Source organism: Rhinolophus sinicus, linkage group LG04 (genome assembly GCF_036562045.2).
Source record: "Rhinolophus sinicus isolate RSC01 linkage group LG04, ASM3656204v1, whole genome shotgun sequence".
Classification (NCBI taxonomy): Eukaryota; Metazoa; Chordata; class Mammalia; order Chiroptera; family Rhinolophidae; genus Rhinolophus; species Rhinolophus sinicus.
This window is the reverse complement of record NC_133754.1, coordinates 164,955,387-164,976,898: the sequence shown is the minus strand read 5'-3', so window position 1 is coordinate 164,976,898 and position 21,512 is coordinate 164,955,387. Positions and strand designations below refer to the sequence as shown.

The following is a 21,512-nucleotide window of genomic DNA, read 5'->3' as shown; positions in this document are numbered from 1 at the left end:
GCGAGAGGACCACATGCCACAATCGTACCTCTTCTCCCTGGAGGCCAAGAGCTCCTAAGTACAGCATCCACTGGAGATTTACCCTTTTTCGCCAGCCCCCCACCCTCCTGCTCTGACACCTGGTACAGAAAATTGTGTTTAAAAGATGATTAATAAATATTTGCACAATAATAACAAACAAATATCTTTTGGCACCAGTGGTTTTATGGTGGCTTTATTTGTTTTGCTTCTAATGCAACAATAAAAAGCTTGGGATTATACCTAGAAGTGGACTGAGATGTTTTTTCCTTTTTTCAGAGAGGAGAAGATGAGCCAAAGATATGAGTATAGATTATTTTACCACATGTTAATTCGTAATTTGACTGTATAGTGTGGGTAGGCAGTGAAGCTCACCTATATGTTTGAAATACTGTTAAAAGTTTGAAAGAAAAAAATGAGAAACTAATTAGTAAACAAATAAATGATATGAAGTGACTTTTTTCTTAACATACTTTTCTATAGTAAAGAGAACTACTTTTTTAAAAGTAAATAGATTACATTATGTCTGTAAGACTATATATGCTTACTAGTAAATGATAATGTAAATATTCTAGGTGAAAATCTTCTCAAAAAGCAGGTACTGCAGAATAAAATGTTGCATCAAATAGCACTCATCAATTAGGACAACCTTCTGAAGACTTTGTAGTGTGTCATATTTTGTGGGACAGATTTTTATCTCACGGAGATCAAGGTTAGGCATGCAATAGCTAGAGGTGAGTTTCTCCTCCATTAATGATCTCCTGTAAATAAAAACATAGACCTGAAAGATACACCTAAACCTATACTCACTGTGAACACTGTAGCTGAAATAGCGTAGATGAGGAGGGCCCGAAGATTGTCTTCAGCTATCTGCAGCTGCTCAGGGAGGACTGTTTCTTTGGGAGACTTTCTTTGCTTTGCATACAGCCACCACAGTACACCTGTGCCACCTGGAGACAAAAGAACAATTGTTTTTGCAACAATTACCACACACAAAAAAACCGTGTAACACAAATCCCCCATTTTCTGGACCTTTCCTATGCATCGCTATGGGACTAATGCAGTAGCAATCCATTTGGCTGGGAGGCGGGTGGCTATAACATTTTGCCAGCATAAGAGGAGCTCCAATTATGCACTATCTTCTTCCACATTAGACACTTACAAATCTTCTTCCAGTGTATCAAATAAACTGTCTTCAACTGTGCTTACTGACTCTGAAACTAAGAGAGAACCAGAAAAGACATATACCCCTGAGAGGAATGGGTCACAAAGAGAGCTTCAGCGCCTGTAGGGAAGCCTGTAGGAAGCAAGTAGGGGTCTTCGGAATCAGCAGTGAAGCCGAGGATGGCAAAGATCTTCTCTGCTGTACTCATAAGTCACCCCTGAGCCAACACAGTTATGCCGTTGATGAAATATTTGTACAACAACTATATGATAATCAAAAGAGTAGTTTCCACCAAAGGAAGGAACAAAGACAGGAAATCTTTCATCAGTAGTAGGTGCTAGGGATGGAGTTTTTTATCTCTATTACTTGTTCAAAGATTGCAAGACCTAGACTTAAGACAGAGGCAAACCTACCTCCAGGTAAGAAAGCTGCATCAGATACCTGCATTCGATCCATTCAGTAAATATTTTAAGTGCCTAATAGCATCTCCTGCTCAAGGTATCAGGGATAGAGCAATGAACAAAACACCATCCCTACCCTTACCCCTCATGGAGCTTATACAGTAATGGGGAAACAAAAAAATAAAGAAAAAAGTAAACACATAGTATATTAAGTCTAAGAAAAAAGTCATCTGGTAAGAGGGATAGAAAGTGCTGGTGTTGGGAAAGCACTGCAATTTTATATAAGATGCATAAGCAAGGCCTCACTGGTGAGAAGAACTGGAGCAAGAAAATCAGAAACAGAGGAGAGAGCAGTCTATGAAACTATCTAAGGAAAGAGTGTTCCAGGCAAGAGGTTAAGTTCTAAGATGCTGAAGTAAGATCATGCCTGGCAAAAGAGATAGGGGGATGCAATAAGCAAGGCAATGGTGGTAAGAGATGTGGGTAGCGAGGTAGGTGGGGACCAGATCATACTGGAGGGCCTTGTAGGCCACAGTAATGAAATGGAAGATTCAGAGTAGAGGGTGTGTTGGGGGGGCTGGGGGTTGGGGTGGACAAGATAAATGCCTGGGAAATAAGAAACTGAGCTAAGATCTATGCAAATCAACCTGACCTCCATGTTCACTCAAGTAAAGAGTGAATGAGTCAAAGGGAAATTTTATACCCTTACCTTTTGGCAGATACTGAATTTTTCTTCTACTGAAGATGCGTAAACAAGCCAAAACAACCATATGTCTATGAAAAATATTTCAGAGCAAGGGAAATACTCCTATTTCGAAATCTTGAAGGTACAAGAATATTATTTAAGAAACTGTTTAATAGCCTCAATAAAAATGGAAGAAGATATTTTTTCTACACACAGGAATAAAAAGTTATGAGAGAAAGGGTCAGGTGCAAGGGAAACAGAATGAGATAACGATGACATCAAAGAGGACGTTGGTCACAACAGCCACAGGAGATACCATTTATCGAACATTTAAATTTGTGCCAGGAACTGTGCAATAGATGTAGTCACATGTAATCACCACAATACTATTAAGTGAACATGATTAGCTCTACTTCACAAATGATAAAATTGACATTTCGGAAAGTTAAGTAGCATGCCAAATATCACACACCTAGTAAATGGCAGAGTTGGGATTCCAACCTACATTTATTATAAAAACTATCTATCTGTTACGAACTGAATGTTTGTGTCTCCCAAAACTCATACGTTGAAACCTAATTCCCAATGTGATGGTATTTGGAGGTGGGGCCTTTGGGAAATGATCAGGTCATAAGAGTGGAGCCCTTATGAATGGGATTAGTCTTCATATAAAGGAGACTCCGGAGAGCTCCTTTTGCCAGACAGAGCCAAAAAACAGGAAGCGGGCCCTACCGGACACTGAATCTGCTGGTGCCTTGATCTGGAACTTCCCAGCCTCCAGAACTGTGGAAATAAATATTTGTTGCTCAAAAGGTACCTAGTCTAAGATACTTTGTTATAACAGCCCAAACTGACTAAGAAATCCTCTAGATACGAAGGCTACAAGCTGAAATGAAAAAAAAAGATGGTTGAGAGAAGGAAGAATAACAAATAAGATGAAACTGGAAAAAGAAAATTAGGTAGTCAAGTACAGAACTGACAGTGAAGAGAACTGAATCAATGATATGGAAGATAAACTTGAGTTCTTGACTGTAAAGAATATGACCAAAAAATTAAAATGATAATTTAGAAGATGAAAGCAGAATGAACAATGATTGTAAGAAGAAAACAATTGGACAGAAGCAATAATCAAATACAGAAATGTAGAAAAATTTTCAGAGTTGGAAAAGATCCTCCTCAAAGAGATCACAGGCAGACTTAGTTAAGATTCAGAACTAGACAAAAATTGTAAATTATTATAAGGATAAGTTAAAAATTATATTAACATCTAGGTAAGTGAGGCAGGTTACGGGCAAAGGAACAAAATTTGTACTGGTCTCCAAGTTCTTTCTGAAATAAAGTACAGACACAAGGGAACATGATGTATAATACCTAAAGAATTTTATACGCAGCAAATTCAATATTCACATAGGGAGGCAAAGACAATCTCAGATAATCAAGAGTAGAGAATATATACAACCCTCAAATCCTTCATGAATAAGTTACTTGATTCAGATTCCAGTGAAAACAAAGGTGAACTAAAATCAAGAACTCAAGAATGAGGTTCTGTGAAAACAGGACCAGTAGTTCTCACTAACACTAAGATAGGAAAACTTAAATATAATTATGAAACGTTTCAAGGTAAAGGTAAGCAAAATTATTTTTAAAAGACAGCATATCAAATAATATTTTAACTTAAATAATAAACTGAATACAAAAACTCAGATATTTAACAAGGGCTAAAAAGAGAGAGTGAGGCAGAAAGGAGTAGGAGTGGAAAGGAAGAAAAGTTTATTTAAATTTAAAAGAGGTAGGGGAAAACTGTACATGTACCATTTCATTTCAACCTCTAATAATTACAGAATTCTAAAGAATATTTTCTGAAAATGTACAAGTTACCAACTGCAGAAATAAAAATAAAGTGTATACCATCCAAAGTAAGGGTGAAAATAACCAAAGAAAACATAGTTGATAAAGCAAAGATAGGGAAAACAAAATGAGAAAGCATAAATTTAAGGAAAACATAAAAAAAGATGACATCGGTAAGATCAAACATACTATTTAGTATTATAATGTAATGGGGGCAAATTCCCCTACTAAAAGACTTGCATATTGGGTTAAAAAAAATGTATTATATATTTCTCTCTCTCTCTCTCTCTCTGTCTCTCTCTGTCTCTCTGTCTCGCTCTCTTTCACACACACATACACACACACACACACGCACACACACACACACACACACCGGAAAAAGGTCTGGATTTCAAATGCTAACAGTGGTGAATTGAGAACGGGGTAAATATAACTATTAAATTTTTAAAGGCAAAAGTAAATATTCTTCTTTAAAGAGAATATGTAGCATGTGAAAACAAAACTTTTATTTTCTTTTTTATATTTCTATTTTTTTTACCATGGAAGTAGTTATAGCTAACTACCATAAGTAAGTGTCACATTTATAACTTGGAGTGGGAAATTATTTGTTTTTTAAAAAAGACAATAAACACAGAAAGTCCAGAAAGTTTCATTATAAACAGTAAAACAAAATAGAAGGTCAGTAGACAGAAAAATGAGTAATAAAATTTTAAACACACACACACACACACACACATTATCCTGCTAAGAACACTTTTCAACCAGAAAAAACTTTGACACCTTAAAATGGCAGATTCAGGCCTTTAAAAAGTACAAGATAAAAAGAAAAGGTCCCTTCACTTGCTGGGCAGAGAATACTGAAAGGATCAGGTGAAAATTAAACAGCCAGAAGCAGGACAGAGCCTCAATTGCTGTCTTTTCTCTTGGGTTCTTCCCCCAAAACTAATAACTGACAAAAGTATGTTAGCTCCTTTAAAAAAAAACAAAAAAATCTCCACTTGCTTTTATTCCAAATGCTGGTGACCTTGACATTTTATTTAATTTAGTGATCTCATAGTGAACTAACTTTAATATAATCCACTTACCAGTCTTTTTACAGTTTAATTGACAAGCAGAAAATTACTTAAAATAATCAAAGTAGTTCTGAGTTGAGGGAGTGTCAAAAGCAATCTTTAATTCTCAATTTTAATTACTGAAAAACAAAGAAATAAGCAGCTTACCAAGTGAACCCAGTATGACCAGAATTGTTACGATCCACACAAGTATTCTTGATATATACCTAATTATCACCATCAAAATCATGGACAGAACTGCAGGGAAGATAGAGAACATGTAGAATATTATTTGAAAACATTGGAAAATACAAAGAAAGATTCTTTCAATTGTTTTCTCTTAGGGAAATAATTTGATGCTACTGACAAGTTCATGACCCCAATTTAGGTAAGAAAGGAAACTGGTTGCTTTTGCACTTTGACTTTGGTACTTGTGCCACGAGAATAGCATCACTTGAAACCAAAGGAACCTAACTGCGGGTTTATGACAGAAAAGAATACATGCAAATGCACATGGTGACTCAAAAACAGCGCAGAACTGTTGTGGATTCACCACAGGAAGGCATCACATTCACATGCAAACACACGTGCCAACACACCAAGTGTAGAGAATGACATGTCATGTTGGTGACCAGAAAAATTATCACACGTAAGCAGAGATCAGTTAAATTAGGTGCTATACTTCCCTGACTAATCTATGCATTTCAGGACCAACTTCTTTCATGGTTGGCCAAGAAGCCAGAAGGTATTTTATCTTTTTCTGGTTGTTTCTCCTCTAAAATTCCAAGAGATGATCTGACCTTAAGGAACATTATTCTGAAGCCTACTGAGGACAAAATTCCTCTGACCTCATTTCTCAACTGGGCTCAAGGGCCCTGATTGAGAAGCTCTTCAAAAAGGAGCAAAACTTAATTTGAGTTATTTAGCCAACTCTTCTTCCCATCCCCAGCTAAATTGTAACAGGCTAAAATCTCGAGTGAAAAATCTCAAAAAAGAAAGTGGGAGAATTTAACCCTTGAAAGGGGAAAATTTGTTTCTGAAAGGATAATTTATTCATCTTTATCCAAGGCCCACTTCCCAAACAAATGCACAAAGATCTTAAGACTCAAAAGAGAACCATTCTAATAAAAACAATGGAATTTCAATGGCTTAACAAATTATTATCACTATTTTTAATGTTTAGTGTGGTTTTTTTTCTTGGTAAAGTATTCAACTATGTTAGAAATCAAATAATTTTTATATAAAGCTAGGCTAACAGTCAAATTTCTTTGGGCCGTTTGCAAAGCCAAATAAATGGTTGAGATCTGTGACTAGGTTACATTAAACTACTCACTTTTGCAATAAATGTACAGGAACCAAAAAACAGATGGGAGTGTTTCAAATATCACAGAAATAGCTTTTCATATGGACAGCATTATTTCAATTGAATCAAGCACTACCTGAGCAAAAAGAAAATACTCTCTAATGACAAGGTGGAAATACAGCTCATATTCTCAATGACTATAATTGTTGTTAGCAGGCATAAATACCCATTTCACTTATATAATGAAATGGTTGGTGCCTACCACAGTTTACTTCTCCCAACTAAAAAGGTCTGTACATTCTGATACGGCCACATATAGTTGTAGGCTCAAAGAGGGAAGCTTACTTCATGAAAATAAGAGTTTTATTTGATGACATTATCTACTTATTGACCAGAAAACTCAATGGCTAACAAGTGGAGATTTACTAATTTTTCCAGCAATACAATGATATTATGAACTGTTGCAATGAAAAAAAAAATTATGTATTTCAAAACTAACCTATCAGAAATCTATGTTCTTTGATGGAAATATATAAGAAACTCTGTGGCCTCTTTTTATAAGTAAATAGCCAAAGATTAGATTCATAACTAAAAACAAAGGGGTATTGATTCCTTAAAAGAAGCCTCCTCCTATATAATGTTAAAGGTGATTATAGACTTAGTAATCAAAGTTTGGGAAAATACCAGTTTTCTCCAAAGAGAGAAAAAGAAAAGAAATGAGTTTCAGATGTATATATATTTATAACTATATATAATCTGAAACAATTATTTTGTCTATGGGAAGTAAAACAGTTTACAAGTATCCCCAGTTGTGTTCATAGTTTGGTTAAAAGACAAAACAGTCTTCTACTGCAGTATGATGCCATAGCTAATAATGAGAAAAACAATTACCTAGTGATAACAAGCAAAGTCCCAATATAATTTCTTTGCTGGTCATTACTCCACTAATCAGCCTGTGTAAGACACTATTGTCACTGACAAAGGTGATCAGGGCCTCTGCAAACTTGGCATAGCAGGAAATGTTCACAGGAGCACAGCGATGGAAGAATGGAATAGGTGCACTGGTGACACAAGAAAAAAAAAATCAGAAAAAAAATTACTCCTACTTAATACAAATGCCACATCAAACACAGAAATGAAAGGTGAGTATGACTGCAATACACTCCACCCTCCACACGTCATAGGGGAGCTAAGAGCTGTGAGCTTAATGCTATGAAGATGACTGCCATGGATATTGATGCAAATCTTACCACGAACCTTATCAAAGAGGGTGGAGTGCATATTCCAACAGAAGACATTACCCTCCCCTTCTGAAAAGAAACACACACACATATACACACACATACAAAACTACCAAAAGCAACACCAAACACTTAAACTCCTTAGCCTACACATCTATCAATCAAGGGACAGATGACAAACTTACAAACATATACTTCATTGAACTGAAAATGAATTTTTGCCATAAGCTACTTAAAAAACAAAAACAAAAACAATGCGCTTTTGCTTGAAATATGCCACCATTAATAGAATGTTTCCTGTATCAGAACAACATATAAAACCTTAGATTTAAAAAGGTGTTTGGACACAAGCTTAATAACTCTTATATAAATTAAGTCATTCCAAGACATCAACAGACAGCATAATATGCAGCTATTTAAAACAATAACCATGATTACTAACATATGGAAATACTTATGATCTAATAGTATAAGGGAAAAAACCAAAAATTTATATCTAATGGGATGACTGCATCCCTGTACAAAAGATATACACAGAAGAATGAGAACAGAAAAAATATAAACAAATGAAAAAAATCTCTGATTTGGTAGGGTCATGGGATTCTGAGCTATCTACTTTCTTTTTATATGTTGTTATTATGAGATTATTTGTGTCCAAAAAAGAGGTAATCTGTTACATCAGGCTTATATGGTATAGATGGCAGCTTTTATTTGTGAAGGAACATAGCTATGTGTGAACTGTGACATAAATAAGATTTGTTATTAACATGGTTCTGCTTTAGCTTCGAGAGGATGGTATACAGCTAATCAATGAGATTTTAAACAAAGCTCTATGAACATGCCCTCAGTTCTGAGTCGTTTGGATTCAATGAGAGCCTGTACCTGTGTCAATGCACGAATACACACTTACGTGTGCATTAAGTTAAACTTTAGTCATTGCTAACATAATCCCACATCTTCAGAATTATTTGTAGGACTATCAGTCACAGTTCTAATGTAACATTTTTGACTGGAAGGATATAAGTATGTTCTTATTCCTTTTTTTATTATTATTAGTTTCAGGTGCACAAAACAATGTAATAGTTAGACATTTACCATTTATATCCCTCACACTGTGGGGGGATATAAACCCCCTCCCCCCATCCACCATCCCTCTGACTTCACACACAGTCATTATATTTCTACTGTCTCTATTCCTCACGCTGTACCCCGCTTCTTGTATATGTTCTTATTCTTGGTTGGCATGGTACTTTGGTCAAATTAGTGGCTAAGATTATAGAGTTGAGCATCAAATTCCAAGGTTTCTAATCTCAACAAAGCAACTGTCTATGACCTCAAGCAACACACTATCTTTGTTTCCTTCCTCCAAAAACATTAAGAATATAAGTGAAGTATGTATTGTTTTTCCTTAAATGATGGTAAATGAGCACCACTGGGAGAAAGACAAGCAACATCTTCCATGTTGTTAAACTTCAGTTAATGATATAATAAACTTTCACTAATGATATGAAAAGGTATTAAATTACAGAATACTTTTAAGTGAAATGGATTTAATGACAATTACAGGAAATAATCAAATAGGATTAACTGTAAATTCCTAAGTCAATGGAGGCTGATTTGGGAAAGAAACCTTTAAACTGGTAACTTTGTTGGGACCTACAACAAAGGTGTTTTTTTTGTTGTTGTTGTTTTGTATTGTTTGTTTGTTTTGATGCTGTCTAGATACTGTCCTTACCAGGTTAACGTCCCTGGTTTAAGGACTTCTAACCGTATTTTTAATCCTGGTTTTCTATTCTTCAAAACTGAAGTCCTCTCTGGTCCACGATTATGTACATCTTCACTTGCTTTACTTATTACCCTGTTATCTCTGATGTAGTCTCTGTTTTAACTCACTTGCTTCCAACCTTAAACATAAAATATATCCATCTTAAGGATACTGATGTCTTTTTCTTATTTTTAATATCCCCCAATTTTCTTGGGCCTGCTCTCCCGTTTCCCGTTTCCTGTCAGATGGTGAACTTATCCTTTGTCCAGAAGTGGCTCCTCCTACAGCTCTCATATCATAACAGATGTCAATGTATTTTTATACTCTAAGAGCAATACACATCATTTCTAAAAGAGAGTGGAGCCTGTGATACAGAAAACTGGACTTGGGTTCAGAAACCTGGGGTAATTCTCCTAACATTACACAGAGACATGTCACTCCATCTCAATTTCTCCATCTGTTTGTTAGTTGAAAGAGGAGTAAGTTTTCTGTCTTTCCAGATATTACTAACAATAATAACAAATATGCCCACCCATAAATCAATGATTCTAAATTAATAGGAACAGCATGCCCAGCATCCTTAGTATTTTTCCGCTTTTTAGACTTTTAATGAGAACAGCTGATTTGAAAAGGGGACGATTTTACTCTTAAAATTCTAATCCTTCATTTTTCAAAGAGGAAATACTGAGTAATATCTGCCCTGAACTTACCCTTTCAAGACATTTTTATACTGTATGTAAACATGTGGCCAATTAGAAAGAGTATTTTTATATGTATCCTTCAAAGAACTGAAGCAAAATAACAACAGTCCCTTACCTTATAATTCAATCTGCGTCAGTTAAAGAAAAACGCTGGCAGCTCTAAATTTGAAGGTTATAAATTTAGCACACACAAGCTGATTAACTACATTGTCTAGCTGATGGCCAAAATCTTCTCTTACTGGTATGCAAATAGAAGGCAAATAAAAGAGAAGATACTATTTGGACACAGTAGTAAAAAATTAAATCAAATACTTAGCTTTAACATAAAAAGCACTAGTTTACCTTATATGTCATTTTTTTCTCAACTCTTCCCCAAATAAAAAGAATTCGACCAGCCATGAGTTTTAAGTACCTGAATTATTTTCTTATTAAAAAAAAATCTAATCATGGCATTGATGTGGTTTATCTTATAGGTTACTGCTTAAATCCTATGTAATATAATGAATTTAAGATGAGTTAGCTGATTTCATATACCTCTCAGAAAACAGTAATTCTGAGAACCTAGTATATGAGATCATTTCTATTTTCGTATCTAACCTACATGATATACTCTGTGCTTCTTAATTAAGAGGACAAACCTAAAGAATTACATTTCTAGTAAGGTTGACTACTTTCTGAAGCCCACAAAATACTGAATCTTTAAGAAATCGACATAGTCCCATTAGGAACTGTTGCTGTTTCACATTATTGAAACATTCATCAACAAGAACAGGATGAATTTATAATGAGTCTCTTAAAGATGTTTTTTAAAAATTAGCCACTCATAGGAAAATTGTATCTTACCGTGGCAAACATACTATCCATTTGTCTTTCGGTCTAGACTATCACAATTAATGAGCTCCCTCAAACTATGGTGACAAACAATGTCTAAGCTTTCTTATCCATACGTCTTCATATGAGAAGAAAGGAGTTTGCATCTCACACAATTATTTTAAAACTTCATGTTATAAAACAAAAACTAAGTCAAAGGGCAGACAACAGATTAGTGGATACCAGAGGGAAAGGGTTGTGGAGGGAGGGAGATACAGGTAAAGGGGGTCAATTAAATGGTGAGACTTTTGATGGTGAGTATAATGCAGTATATACAGATGCTGCATTATATGGTTGCACACCTGAAACTTATATAACTTAATAATTGGCTTGTAAGCCAATGTTACCTCAATTAAAAAATACTTTCAGGTTATTAATAAGCAATTACACATGATTTCTATTAAAAGTTTTATTTGAGAAACAAACAATAGGGGTTTCTGACAATATATAGCACAGAACAGGCAGGAAATAAGTCAAGAAACTAATTGCAATATGCAGTGGTTTTCACGTTTCATTTTTTTCTTCTTTCATTCCTGTACTCTTGTTTTTATACAAATTGTGATATAGACATTACAAGATCTTAATTCAAATTCTGACATCCAACAATTAGTTGTGTGGCCTTGAATAACTCATTTAACCTCTCTTATCTTCTATTTCCTTATCTATAAATTGGGACAATACCCTTACAGGCTTTTTTGAGGGTTAAATGAGATAATACATATGAGAAGCTTAATGTGGTGGCTGGTACACAGTAGGTGATTTATAAATGTTAATTTATCTTTAATCCTTGATTTAAAAAATATAAATAAGCAATATTTTTTTCTTGGCTATTACTTTCTCATTCCCGTATTGTGTCATTATGTTATTAATTCCCCAACACCCAGTATGCTTTCTGGCCTCCAAAAGTACCAAAATAAATGTTTGATGAGTAACCTGAATTTATGTAATCAGTTTCTACTATTGCAACTTTTCTCTAGCCCTATTCTAAACGTTTAAGTATACGGGCTACCTAGTCTCCCTATTGCTACCATGCTTAGCACGTCATCAAGAAAGAGGTATGAATTTGGGTAAAATATGGCCCTTTTTAGGCATCTGATTTTAAAATCCAAAAGCTCTTAGGAATGGTAACCATTTGGCAATTATGTGCTAGTGTTTTATTACAAATTAGTTTACAATTGCTATTCTCTAAAATAGACACTACCTTTGGCTGCAGAAGGTGCCTGGGTGTGGAACAACGTAGTGTCCCAAGGTCTTTATTAAAACAACTTTATTCTGTTTTCTGATCCTTTCACTTTGCTTGACGAATACTAAATGATGATATTTACAAGGTCCTAATTTATCTTCCTTCCATCAACCATTTCTTCTTCTTTACTTTCCAACAGGTTGAGTTCAGACAAAAGAGATAAGATACTTAGACTGTGAGGTACTAAAATAAGTAAAACATGACGATCTTTAAATAAAATATAAACATAGTATATGCTGTCAGTTTTCTGATGGTATAGATTCATCATTGCATCTTGGATTCCTGACACGTTAGTGGATGACCCTGTTAGAAGCCAAGTCCGTCCATCTCTAAAATCCAAGCCCCTAATCCTATGCTTTGTCTTCTGGCGAATGCCCTTAGGATGCTACATGTGAGGTAGAGGTGGGTGGTGGGGCTGGTGGTGCATGTGTCCGAGACTGGATCACCCAAGATAACCAGAAACAGGTCCTCAATGTGGTAGAATCAGAGCTCAGAGGCGGAGGAAGATTTTCAGTGTGAGCCGCCCCCTACCCCGGCCCCAACCCCCGTGTCATACAACAGTAAAGCAACCTTTCTCATACCTAGGCTTTTTGGTTATCCTTTTATAATATGTTTATGCCCTAAAATAGTGACTCTGTACTCTAAGCGCGCATTTAAAACAAACTTTGGCAGTTGAATAATAAGAGGACCGAGCTCCTTGTTTTTACATTGATAAATTTTCTCCAGTGACTCTATTCAAAGGACCTCCTTTTTTTACTGTCATAGCCTTTCTAATAGTTTCAATTTTCATGAATGGAGTCCCCTAAACTATTGGTCTAAGCCTGTAATTTGTAGGTCCCTCTTATTTAGTATTTTTTTAAATGGTCCCCTTATTTTATGTTCAAAGACTTTAAATTTTAACACCAATAGCAACTTGACAAGACTAAAAGCTGAATCAATTTAACTGATATATTCTTTGTCCACTTTTCAACAGAAAATCTCAAATTCAAGTTAATAAAGCACAGGTTACTTGTGCAATAAGCAATCCATAAGGAAGTAGACAGGAGTCTCAGAATTTTAACCAATAGCTTGCTGTAACATGCTGATGAGATACAATAAAAGTGGTGTTAATTCAGTATTCCTGGAGAAGTGACACATGTCATATATGGTTAGTGATACACACAAAGGTTCTCAAGATCAGACATGCTCCAAATCCTACACACCTAATTCTGAGGCTCTATTCTACAGAGTTTGAAAATTTATTTCCTTTCTTAAAAATCTATTTGTAATTTTAAAATTTGCTTTACTTATAACTACTGTGAGATTTTTTTTTCCTCATCCTTATTTCCATTACACAGAGTAGGCACTTAATACATGTTTGCTGAATAAGATCTTGGCTATAGCAAACAGTCTATTACAGAGAATGTACCTAAAGGATATAGCCTGAAAGAAACTACGGAAAATAATGACTGGTATAGTTTTTAAATTTGCAAATTAAAAAATAACTCCCGTAAGTATTACTAGGATCAACTTCAAAGAATCTTTGAAGACTGTGAGACTTGGCTTTTAAGTTTATTGTAGATTTCATAATCATTCAGCTGTTTTGTATACTTTAAAAATTATGGCATTAAAAGAAAGTAAGCCCCCAAAAGAAATTTAAAATACCTGATAATGAGAAAAATTGTTTGCCCGTGTGTGTTTTTTAAGATATACATTACATGCTATCACTTCTATTACTACTTTTTGAATCTTGATGTAAAAGTATTGGGCCTGGCCAACTGGTATCATCAAGCGACTCTTTTCTCAGAGTAACATACACAGTTTAAAGTCTACCAATAAAAACAAAAGTCACACGTTAACAAAATACAATAAAATTTACCTCGCTGGAACTGGCAGTTTGGGGCAAAGACCAGAAGCTTTCGATGTAGTATATTCAGAAGGCTTTAGGTTGTAGCTACATAGTGCTGAGCCTGTTGAAAGAAAAGCTGTATGTTAGCTAGCAAGCAGAGTCTGAATAAATCGTCTTATTAATTCACTTATGTCAATTATATATATAATTTTTTTAAAAGAATGACCTTTAATTGTAACTGACTGAACTTAATCCAGGAATGTCTCCAAACCAAAGAAAAGAAACATGATGAAATTCTCTATCGAAGAAACCAAGAGTTTTTGCCAGTGAGTTTTTGCCAGTGCTTGTGAGGATGAGGCCAAGGGCAGAGACCTTTCTCACCCCTTCTCCCGCCGCGCTGGGAACTCTTAGAAAGCTACTGGTGGGGTGAGCCTCTCCTCTCACCCCATATGTGTTATTTATAGCATTGACTAAAACTCTAAGGCAGGTACTATAAACCCACTTTACAGAGGAAGAAATAGAAGCTAAGAGATAAGGTAAATATTAATAATTTGCCCCAAGTGACACTAAGTAGCAGAGGTGGGATTGAACGCTTGATCTCTTTGATTACAAAACCCATAATCAACAGCACATGTTGCCTCTCTTTTCTGTGCTTTCCGTTACTAAATATTTAAAAGTATTGCATGGAGCACATGTGCATTCAGATACTACATGACTTTTTTTTTAATTCAAAAGGCAGGACATGCTAACTATAAAGAAACTGAACAAATTGATAACACTGATAAATTGATAGAAGGGTTCTCAGTTTTCAGATAGTTTAAAACAGCTTAAATTCAATCCTAGATTAGTAATGCAATCATCTATTTCTCCCATTGGTAAACAATATACAAAATTCAGTTGAGTATAGTTCATCAAATTCTTGGTAAATCTTACTTTACTGACCTGTTAAGTTTTATAATATAGCAACTAAAATACTGTAAGGTTCGTTGTACAATAGACAGTGTTAACTGAGGAGATCTAGGATGTAGCCTAGTTTTGCTGAGGACCTACAGCATTATATCACGCAAATTGTTTATATTTATTTCATTAATTGATGTTCCTAACAGATTATTAATTTTATTATTAAATACAAATAGACTAGCTTTGCATTTGTATTATAGCAATCATGGACTTCTACAATGAACCACCACGGAAAAAGTTTAAAATATCATGTGAAATAAAAGTGGCAGATTTTAACGCTGAAATAATTATGGAAACATCATGTGAAGATGTGAGAAGAAACTAGAGGGGAATACAGGAAAAAGATTTGTTGGGCCAACAAAACTGGGGGTGATTTTATTTCATTTATTTCTTGTCCTATCAATCAAAGAAAATTTTAGAAAGCCACAAACCTGCATTTAATTCAGTAATGCTGCCCTCAAACCAGCAACCAACATGCCAAGTGTTTAAATATGTGGGCTGTAATAGCATACTTACATAAATACGTGTAGCACCTAAAGGTAATTCAAGTTGACAATGTAAAATATTTTTAAAGAGATACCCGAAAGTTACACAACCCTGCTCAAATCTCTTCATCTTCTTAAGACAGACTCAATAAGAAACTGAGTTTTCGAAATTATTTTTGATTATTCTTTTCAACATTTTAATGGCTTACTTTAAGTTAAACAAAATATTAAATATCTAACTCTTCTCAAATTAGTCTTTCCTGCGTGAAGATAATACCACTTAATTCCATTTATAACAATTTTAGAGAAAACATGACAGCAATGGCAAACAAACATTTTAGACTAATCCCTGAAATAGCTGGGAGTCCTATTATAGAATTGTGCATGAAAAACAGCAACTGTGCCAATAACTGGAGAGCACCCAATGTGATCATCAACTTCCTGATCTGAATTGTCAACTTATTTCTTTCAGAGTCTAAGATGGAATCAATTTGCACAATAAAACAGGTCCTAACTAAGGCACTTTGTGTCGGTAATGTCAAACATACGGCTCCAGCTGAATTCAGTGAACATAATCTCCATCCCCACCCTTTTTTCATTTAGAAAAAGAAGGTCAGCAGGTGCAACAGAGTTCAATTTTATAAATACTTTCCCAGGATAATGCTCAATGAAAGGATAATAGCCTTATCTCTGATGGTATTCTGGGACACAGGCCAGTACTAAATAGATCCTGTATTAAATAGATTAAAGGGAAAAGATCTTTACAATGTGTTTGTAGTAACAATCATAAGAAACTTTATATTGCTTCCTGCCCAGAGGGTTGATGGACAGAGAAGCCTCAAGGAAGAACATTAAGACAACCAGTAATGGCAAACATTTTACAGTTGTGTTTCTTTTCATGTTTATTAGCTAATGCAATTTCAGTGAACATTTTTAAGGTAGTATCTGTCTTACTTTTTTAATAGGGGAAAGTATAAACAATACTTAGCACAAGAGGTTTGGTCATAAGCAGTAAGACAAAGTTTTTCTTCTAATGCAAAAGCTATACTTGAGTAATGAAAAGTCTGAAACAAAAACAAAAAGCGTATCTAAACTATACCAGAGGCAATCCACGCAACTCAGCCAATGTTATTCAAATGTGGTCAAGATAAGTGATTTTACGAACCTAACTTTGGTATATAAACATTTATCTTGGTAAATGATTGCCACAGCCCCCAGAATGTTCAACTACTACAATTTTTCAAATGCCTTATAATATTCAATTATTTAGTCTTTAGCTCAATATCACTTACAACTCCCCCTAAGAGGTGTGTTCCCATCACCATGCTCTAAACATTACAGATGAAAAATAAAGTAATACTTCCAAGGCCTTATCAACAATCACTGGCAAATTTAGAAATAGAATTCTTACCTCCTAGGCTACAGTGCTTCTTCAGTGTCATTCCAAATAATCATAATCAGACAAGTATTCAATAAGCTCCTGAGCAAAAAACATGTTCCATAGATACCTCAAAAATAACATATTTGAAAACAAACCTTTCTATCACCCACTTTCCAAATTTGCTCTGCCTCCTCCCATATATTTTCAATCCTGCTAATGGCTCCATCATCCACAAAATCCCCCAGATGAAATGTGGAAATCATGCTTTCTCTTCTTCTTAATCTACCATCCCCCACATCAAGCAAGATGCCAAGTCCTGACAATCAGCCCATTCTATGTTATCTCAGACCTTCATGATCTCTGATCTCTAATCGAGTCAGTTAAACTACTTTCTCAGAGGGTTTCTCATCTCCATCCTGCACAAACACAACCTTCAGAATGGTCTCTGTAAAATGGGCATTAATGGTATTACATCCCTGCCCTCAGGTTAAATTTCAAATTCCTTGGCTTCAAGTTCTCCTAAAAGTCCTCTGCCTAAAACTCCAGCCTCATTTTAACATAATAAACTACTTACAATTGTTGCTGTTTAACAAGCTTTCAGGCTTTTCCGCAGGGTGTTCCCTCAGTTTATTGTAACTGGCATCTGAGTGAGTATTCAAGTTGGAGCATAATTTCTACAAACTACCAAAGCTTCGCCTCCTCCATCAAGCCTTCTCTGATGTACCCAAACAAAGCTATTTACTGCTTAGCTCTATAATAAAACTTAGCATATTATTTTGTAACTTTTTGATTTATATATCATCTCTATTTTGAGAACGTGAGCTCTTTGAGAACTGGGACCTTATGCCTTCAAAATATCTGGAACCTGTCTCTCCTGGCATGTAGATAGTACTCAAAAGCCATCTGTTGACTACAACAGACATTCTGATTTTTTTTAAAAAGAAAGAAAAAAATACCTATTTTTAATCTCTTATATTTTGGTGTTACATGTTATGTATAATGTTCATATGCTTTATACTATTCACCATATATCTAAAACAGGATTTCTCAATCTTGGCAGTAAGACATTTTGGGCCCTGGCAATTCTTGGCTGGAGAGGGCTGCCCTGTGCATTGGGGGATTCTAACATCATCCAAGGTCTCTATCCATTGGATGCCAGTAGCCTCCCCCTAATTCCTCAACCAGGTGTGACAACCAAAAATGTCTCCTGATATTGCCAAATGTCCTACGGGGCAAATCACCCTTAGTTGAGAACTACTGGTCTAAAAACCAAATGATTTGAAAAAAAAGATACAAAACAAAAAGTTGGTAAGTTAGAGGCTAATTCTTCTTGCTTTAAAATTTTGTTTGATATGCCACCACAGTAATATTTGTAGGATACACTAAAATTAAGAGAAAAAAGATTCCTTAAAAAACATGATTTAGAAAATTCTAGTTAATAAAAAAACAAAAAACCTCTCAATGCAGAATAGTTTTCATTGTGAGAAACAAACTATATTGCTATAGGCAAGTCCAAATTTAATTTAACCCCCCCCCCCAATTAAGAAAGTGTTATATATGAGTATATGCTGGAAGAATGCAAGGCAATTTCCGATTTCAATTTCTAGTAACCAATGAGAAGTATAGTCATATTTGCAATTCCCAAAAAGCACGCATTGACTAGATGGTGGCATGACATTATCTGTCAACTACTATTGGCTTATACCAGGCACTCAATAAATACGTACGCGTATATGCTGAGTGAAATAATTTTGGACATCTATGTGCAAGACTTCTACTAGGTATTGTGGAGGGCAAATAGAAGTTTGATTATCTACTATAATGCAAGCTCCTTAAACATGGGGACTGTTCCTTGTTTTTGTCTTTTTGGCACATACTTAATGAATGGTAATTATTTCTTGAATGAGGAATTAGTTTAAAGTGCATTATCAAATGTAAGAATTTTTCCCCTTTTTAACAATCAGGCTTCCCTTGCTAGTCTCTGACTTAGAGGCAATTAAATCAGTTGCTAGGATTGTTCGTTCATTTATAAATGATATCAAGTCTAATCTTTTGATTCACTGCGCCAAAATAATCCATACTAACTCTGGTTTAAGTTACATATATATATATATATATATATATATATATATATATATATACTTTTTTTTTTAAATGTTTTTTTTGGTATGTGTTTTTTTTAAAGACTTTATTGAGGAAGGGGAACAGGACTTTATTGGGGAACAGTGTGTACTTGAGCCACCGGGCCAGCCCTAGTTTAAGTTATATTGTTACTGACTGGTAAGACAGTAATATACTGAATACCTACTGATACTAACTCTAAACAACTAGATAATGATAATCAAAAGACTTATTAACATTTATAAATTTTATCTGAATGGATCACATAATCTTTCAATGGCAAAACAGTGATCACCGAAAAAGCACGACTCAAAATGTGAACATTGTCCAAATGGCAGGTCACAAAAGCTCTCAGAATTTAAACAAAATACAGTACATTGAAGAAGCACTCTTAAAAGGGAGTGCTTTTTCAAATGCTATAAATGAGGCACAAACAAAAGGAAAATAAGATTTCTGCCAGTTTACTACTGTGTTAGAGAAAACAAAATATGTATTACAAAACAGTTTGACAAGAATAATGCAAAAGGTATAAGGAACTCCATGTAAAATATTAGCACCCACTGAGAACATACAGTCAGCCCCTAACTTAATCACAAGTTATTCTCAGTTCTAAACTGCCGTTTAGAATTTAGATTGCAAGTGGAAAGGATAAAACAACATGCAAAGTATTTGGCACAATGCATAGCACAAAATAGGTATCAAGAAATGGTATACTGAAACAAGACACAGGGCTTAAGCATGATTTATGTCCTCAGACTTGGATGCCCATGCTGAAAAAGGAGGGCAGTGAAGTAAAATGAAAGGTGGTTGATTAGCTAGCGGTGGTGAGAGAAGAGAGAGAGGAAGGGGAAAACTGAGCAGACATTATCTTCCCCTCCCCTCACCACCTGTCATGGTCTGGCTGGGTTGAGATGAAAATTTCATATAAAGCTGAAGTTAGCAGCGGAGGGAGGATTATTCCCACCCCCCACAATATACATATTCTTTGTGAGTTTTCAAAAATAATGATAATAAAGGAGGAAAGAAACCTGTTCATCAGAAACTGGAGGCAAGGAACGTTGATAGAATTCATGCTCTGCTGAAACTAAGAACTCAGACGGGAGCTCTCACCAGCCGGCTCAGGGTATAATGTTAGGAAAGAAGAAGAAAAAGAGGGCTTAAGAACACGTATGAATAATCACTTGGAGAGTATGTATAAGAGAGATAAATGAACGAGTAAGATGAATTATTAAAGAGATGAAGAAAAAGAACTGATTTGACAGCATTCTGGTTAGACTGAAGCTAAACAATTTACTTGCTAGTGGGAACATGGATACAGAAATGAGCAAAGGATAAAGTACACGCTGAGAATGAGAAACTATTAAGTGGCAATAGAGATGAGGAGGGAAATCCAGTCCATTGTTCTTTCAAAATACATTTATGAATAGCTACTATAAGACCTCCTATATTAGGGCGTGGATATTCTGAGATGAGGCCCCCAGGAAACTCATGCACTAGTGCAGGAAGACGATAAACAAAGGACCAAAGAAGTTTAATACTGAGTCCTTATGATAGTTGGCAACTTTAATTTTTTAATTTAAAACTTTAAATTGTTTTGTTCTCTAGCATCATATATTTACGATTTTGTGTCATATAAACTATGAACCACAATAATAAAATGCACATTTGTATACCTACCACCCCACTCATGTACGGGAACTTAGACTTTTATATATTCATCTAAATTCTTCTGCTTGCCTTTCCAAGCTCTTTGTAATATGGTAGCATCTCCACATAACCAAACTAATACCTAGCTATTTCTTCCAAACTTTCTATTCTAGTCAGATATACATGACAGAGGCATTTAAGAATACAAGAAAACAACTCGTTTTTCTTGTCTAAAAGAAACAAATAACTGAGGAAATATTTTATTTGCCTAATAAATGCATTTCTTACAAACATTACTACAGGAATGTAAATCCCTTATAAGGGATTTTAAATAATTTGTAAAGGTAACAGAAATTCACAAGAATGGATGGTTGTTAAGTGCTAAAAAGTACATTCAAATGTTGTCATGAAAGCTTAAATTTCTTTGAAAAAGATTTATATTATCTTTTCATTCTGGTAAGAAAAATGTTATTTTACCTTCCACTTTAAAATAAGGTTTAAAATCATTATTTAAAAAGTTACTATCATTCTTTCTCTTTCATGAACTTTTTATTTGTGGTAAAATACACATAACAAAAAATATACCATCTTAACCATGTTTAAGTGTACAGTTCAGTAGCATTAAGTACATTGACACTGTTATGCTACCATCACCGCCATCTATCTTCAGAACTCTTCATTTCTTGCAAATCTGAAACTCTTTACGCACAAAACAACAACTCTCCATTCCTCTCTCCCCACAGACCCTGGCAACTACCATTTTACTTTCTGTCTCTATAAATTTGACTACTCTAAATA

The 21,512-nt window shown here is 34.9% G+C and overlaps 1 protein-coding gene across 3 annotated transcripts in view; it reads right to left on the bottom strand.

Moving 5' to 3' along the window:
* Window positions 1-21,512, bottom strand: part of SLC44A1 (solute carrier family 44 member 1) — a 178,524-nt gene that overhangs the window by 62,874 nt on the left and 94,138 nt on the right. For all 3 annotated transcript variants that reach the window (XM_074330783.1, XM_074330782.1, XM_074330784.1), the window contains exons 5-8: window positions 14,151-14,241; window positions 7,364-7,533; window positions 5,338-5,427; window positions 829-968 (exon numbers count right to left, since the gene is read on the bottom strand). In XM_074330783.1, the coding sequence (XP_074186884.1) occupies window positions 829-968; window positions 5,338-5,427; window positions 7,364-7,533; window positions 14,151-14,241 (491 nt within the window). The remainder of the gene's footprint in view (window positions 1-828; window positions 969-5,337; window positions 5,428-7,363; window positions 7,534-14,150; window positions 14,242-21,512) is intronic.